The 4,186-nt window shown below is 62.6% G+C and overlaps 1 protein-coding gene across 1 annotated transcript; it reads right to left on the bottom strand.

Annotated features, from left to right (window-relative positions):
• Positions 1-497: 497 nt before the first annotated feature.
• Positions 498-3,398, bottom strand: PPP1R15A (protein phosphatase 1 regulatory subunit 15A). The gene is made up of 2 exons (XM_024219258.3): positions 2,131-3,398; positions 498-1,370 (listed from the first exon to the last, which is right to left on the bottom strand). Exons 1-2 carry the CDS (start codon positions 3,160-3,162, stop codon positions 951-953), a joined length of 1,452 nt encoding a protein of 483 aa, XP_024075026.2. The 5' UTR covers positions 3,163-3,398; the 3' UTR covers positions 498-950.
• Positions 3,399-4,186: the final 788 nt, after the last annotated feature.

Consider the following 4,186-nt stretch of genomic DNA (forward strand, 5'->3'; position numbering starts at 1 on the left):
TTCACAGCAGGAAGGAGCCTTCTCTCCTTGTACAGAGGGGGAAACTGAGGCAGGGTCCAGGCCCCCTCTGAGGGAGAATGCCAGGGATAGAACCCTGGAGTCCTGGCACCTCCCTGCTCTAGGGCATAGACCCACCTCACCCCTCCCCCCAGCTGGGGAGAGAACCCAGGAGTCCCAGCGCCCTTGCCCCAACTCTGACCTCCCCTCACAAGAGAGGGGATCAAGGAGTCCTGGTCCCTAGCACCTACTTTAAGTTTAAGAGGCTGATGTAACGAGGCCTTGGGCCAATTATAAAATACCCCCCCACACCCTGAAGGGGGGAGTTGGGAGGTTTTATTAACCCTTTGTGCTCATACCAATCTTTATCTGCACCCCCCCGAGGCTGCGTTACAGAGACCAGCCTACATCCAATGGCTCAGCCTGGGCGGAGATGTCCAGGAAATTCCCGCCGTTTGGACGCCGCGGGGTTGGTTTGAACACCACCACGCAGAACAAGCGGCCGTGTATTAAACCTTTATTAACAGACTTGGAGCAGTTAAAAAGCAGCCCAGAGTCAGGGTGGCAGGGGAATAAAATACCAAGGCGATTCAGAAACGCAAGGAAGAGGCCATGGCCTCTTGAGAAATCGGCTCTCCCTCCCCCGGTCATCCAGGTATAAAAAATTTAAATATTTAGTCCCCTCCGAGGCCGGATGGACCAGCCGGAAAATAATTTAACAGTAATAAATAAACGCAACAGATCGGAGCACGCGCAGGTTAGAGATTGAGGTAGGTAAAGGGGTGTCATCCCCAAAGAAACCCAGGAGTCCTGGCTCCCAGCCCCCCTGCTCTACCCACTAGACCCCACTCCCCTCCCAGAGCCAGGGAGAGAACTCAGGAGTTCTGGCTCCAGAGCCAGAAGGGTTAATGCAGTCACCACTGGGGGGGTGCCAGGGGACCAGAGTCTGTGACCTAGCCCAGTCTTCCATCCCGGATGCCTGGGTCCTCCACTCCCCTATAAGCGGAGGGGAGGGGCGTGTGCTTCCCAGCCTGACCCTCCCGGACACCTGGGTCCTCCATCCTTTCACAGCAGAGCTGGAGAGACATGTCCCGCATCCCCTGCCCCTGTCCTGGGTTCTCCTTTCCCTCGTGGAGGGGGAAGGGCGTCTCCTGTCCTGCCAGCTCTGGGGCTGCCCCATGGATCTTCCTCCAGGCTCGGGCCCGATGTCCCGGCTCCAGGCAGGGCCCCAGGATGGCCCCCAGCTGCTCGATGCGCCGGCGAAAGCGGCTCCGGTCCCGGGCCAGCTCCTCCCAGGGCCCCCGGCGGGCAGCCCAGCTGGCAAAGGGCCAGACCAGCAGGGGGTGCACGGTGACGACGGGGGAGAATCGAACCTGGATGTGGGGGGAAGAAAGAGGGTGAGAGGAGAACCCAGACACTAAGGACATGGGGGAGAGACCCATAGCCACTAGACCCCCCTCCCAGAGCCAGGGAGAGAACCCAGGAGTCCTGGCTCCCAGCCCCCCCTGCTCTAACCACTAGACCCCACTCCGCTCCCTTCTGCACCAAACTTTTTGCTCTCTAGAAGCAGCTGGTCTGGGCCAGCCTGTCTCTGTGGGGGGAGGAGGAGGAAAGGCAGCCAATGACTCACCCGCTGACGTCACCCCCTTCCGGAAAGCCCAGGGTTACACAGAAATTACCAGATGTTTCCTAGCAAAGGGGGTGGGGTCGGGCTGCGGGTCGGGAGTGAGGGGCACTGGCAGAGCGGGGGGGGGGAGGGGCGGGGGAGGGGGGGGTGGGGGGGGGGGGGGGGGGGCACCGGGCGCCCCCCCCCCCCCCCAAGACCCAGCAGGTCCCATTTCACTCCATTGCGTAAGATTCCGCCTCCCTCACGGGAAGGCAGGTGAATCTGATGTCACCCCCTGAAATTACCCAGCAGGCCACTGGGCCTGTGCTTAGGGAAACTGGTCGGAGGAGAACCAGGAGTCCTGGCTCCCAGCCCCCCTTGATCTAACCCACCAGCCCCCACTCCCCTCCCAGAGCCAGGGAGAGAACCCAGGAGTCCTGGCTCCCAGCCCTCACCATTCTAACCACTAGACCCCACTCCCCTCCCAGAGCCAGGGAGAGAACCCAGGAGTCCTGGCCCCAGCTCACCTTCTTAGCTGTCCGGTTGCCCTCAGAGTCCGAGGTCTCCGCCTTGACAGGGTCCCTGGCTCCCCGGGATCCCAGCTCACAGCAGTGAGGCCTACCGGGGACACTCCGTCTCATAGGCCAGGGCTTTTCTGGGGGTTTCCAGGGGTCCCCCACTTTCTCAGCCTCAGAGTCCGACCCGCAGAGGTAGAAGGAAACCCGGAATTCCTGGTCCTTGCGCCGTGGCGGGGTGGGGCCCAGGGGGGCCCTGGCCAAGCGTAGCGGGTTGAAGGGGTCCTGCCCACGGCACAGGGCCCCCCACAGCGCTTCGTTCTCCTCACGCCAGGCGTCGTCTTCCAGCTCCTCCTCCGAATCGGTCCAGTCTGTGCCGGAGCAGCCCCCTCCATCATCTCCCTCCTCCTCGCTGGGCCAGTCCCCGGCCTCCTCCTCCTCCGAGGGGCAGTAGAACAAGGACAGGACCAGGGGGTTCCCGGTGACGGGGTGCCCCGGGTCTGTGCCACCCTGCGGGCAGCTGGGGGCATCTTCCCCAGGCGGCTTGAGGCCTCCTTCAGGTTTCCCACCGGCCCCGTGACATTTCCTGTCCTGTGGGGACCCGGATGGATCATCCCGAGTTTGCGTCGGAACATCTTCAACCTCCTCCAGATGTTCCTCCATCTCCAGCCGTGCCGTGGCCTCTTCCCCATGGCGCTCGGGGCCTTCTCCACGGCTCGCTCCCTCCTCCTGGTCGTGGGACACAGAAGGAGCTCGGGGGTATCCCCCCGAATTCTCTCCTCCTTCCTGACGGGGGGCTGGCCCCTGGGACGCAGCAGGACCAGCCGCAAAGTCCTCCCCTTTCTCCGGGGCTTCCAGATGTGCCAGGAGCCGGGTGGCCAAGCCGCAGCATGGGCGGGCCGGCCCACAGCTCTTCTTCCTCCTCTGCCGCCTCCTCATCATCACGGCCGTGGGGAGGCGACGCCAGTAACCCAGGAGCGGCAGCGCGGCCCAGGTGAGCACATCCAGGAGGCCACCCAGTTGCGGGGACAAGACGCGGAGCATCTCGACCGGGCTGGGAGTCGTGGTTCCCTCGGGGGCTGGAATGGGGAAGGGAGACACGTCAGTGCCGGAGAATCCAGCGGCCAGGTGTGTATGTGGGGGGATGGGGCATCATTGTGGGGCTCCCAGCTCATCCATTGGGAAATTTCCCAGCCAGACATCCCCCACTTCCCCCAAGCAGGGAAAGAACCCAGGCATCCCAGCTCCGATCTGCTCTATATTATTAGATTTCCCTAGAGCTGGGGAAAGAACCCAGGAGTCCGAGCTCTCCCGGCCCTGGCAGATGGCTCCTGAGGGCCAGCCCCTGGTACCATCAGCCCTCGGTAACCAGCCTGGTGGGACCCCCCCCCGCTCTGGAGTTTGTCAATGTCTCACCAGTGACTCAGAACAAAAGGGGGGGGGGCTGGGAGCCCGGACTCCTGGGTTCTCTCCCTAACTCGGAGAGGGGCGTGAGGGTGAAGTGGTTAGAAGAGGGGGGAATGGGAATCAGGACTCCTGGGTTCTATCCCTGGCTCTCTGTGCCTCAGTTTCCCCTCTCGTTTTCAGGGGGTTTTTTTCTTTTGGGCGGGGGCACCCAGAGGCTTCCATGCCTCTGGAGTCTCCGGTTGAGTGACTCTGAGGGAGACCTGGGAGTGTCTGGCTACACCCCAACCTGGAAACTGGGGATGCGCACGCGCACACACAGCCACCCACCCCGGCTAGGTCCCCAGAGCTGCAGGGGGGGCAGTGTCAGATCGTCACAGGTTCAGTCTGGTGTTGGGGCTTGGAGCTAGATTGGGGGCTGCTGGTGGGACAGGGGGTGATCGGTGGGAGAAATAGGGATCAGTGTCAGAGGGAGAAGGGGCTGTGGGAGCACCCTGGGAGGCTGGTATGCAGCCCTCCTGAAGGAGCGGGGTCCCTGAACAGTGGGGAAACACCCCAAGTTTTGACACCCCTCCCACAGCACAGCTCACCCCATTGCAGGGCACAGATCCCGAGGGGGAGAAATGTACAGTGGGGTGTTGAATAAACAGGGGACAGGATCACC

Source organism: Terrapene carolina, unplaced genomic scaffold (genome assembly GCF_002925995.2).
Source record: "Terrapene carolina triunguis isolate 2854851 unplaced genomic scaffold, T_m_triunguis-2.0 Scaffold700, whole genome shotgun sequence".
In the NCBI taxonomy this organism is placed as follows: domain Eukaryota; kingdom Metazoa; phylum Chordata; order Testudines; family Emydidae; genus Terrapene; species Terrapene triunguis.

Bases quoted from the DNA above. Each gene is read 5' to 3' on its own strand.
- PPP1R15A (XM_024219258.3), bottom strand. From the start codon at position 3,162: ATGCTCCGCGTCTTGTCCCCGCAACTGGGTGGCCTCCTGGATGTGCTC. The intron at 1,371-2,130 runs GTGAGCTGGGGC...CCCCACATCCAG, and splicing joins GCAACCGGACAGCTAAGAAG to GTTCGATTCTCCCCCGTCGT.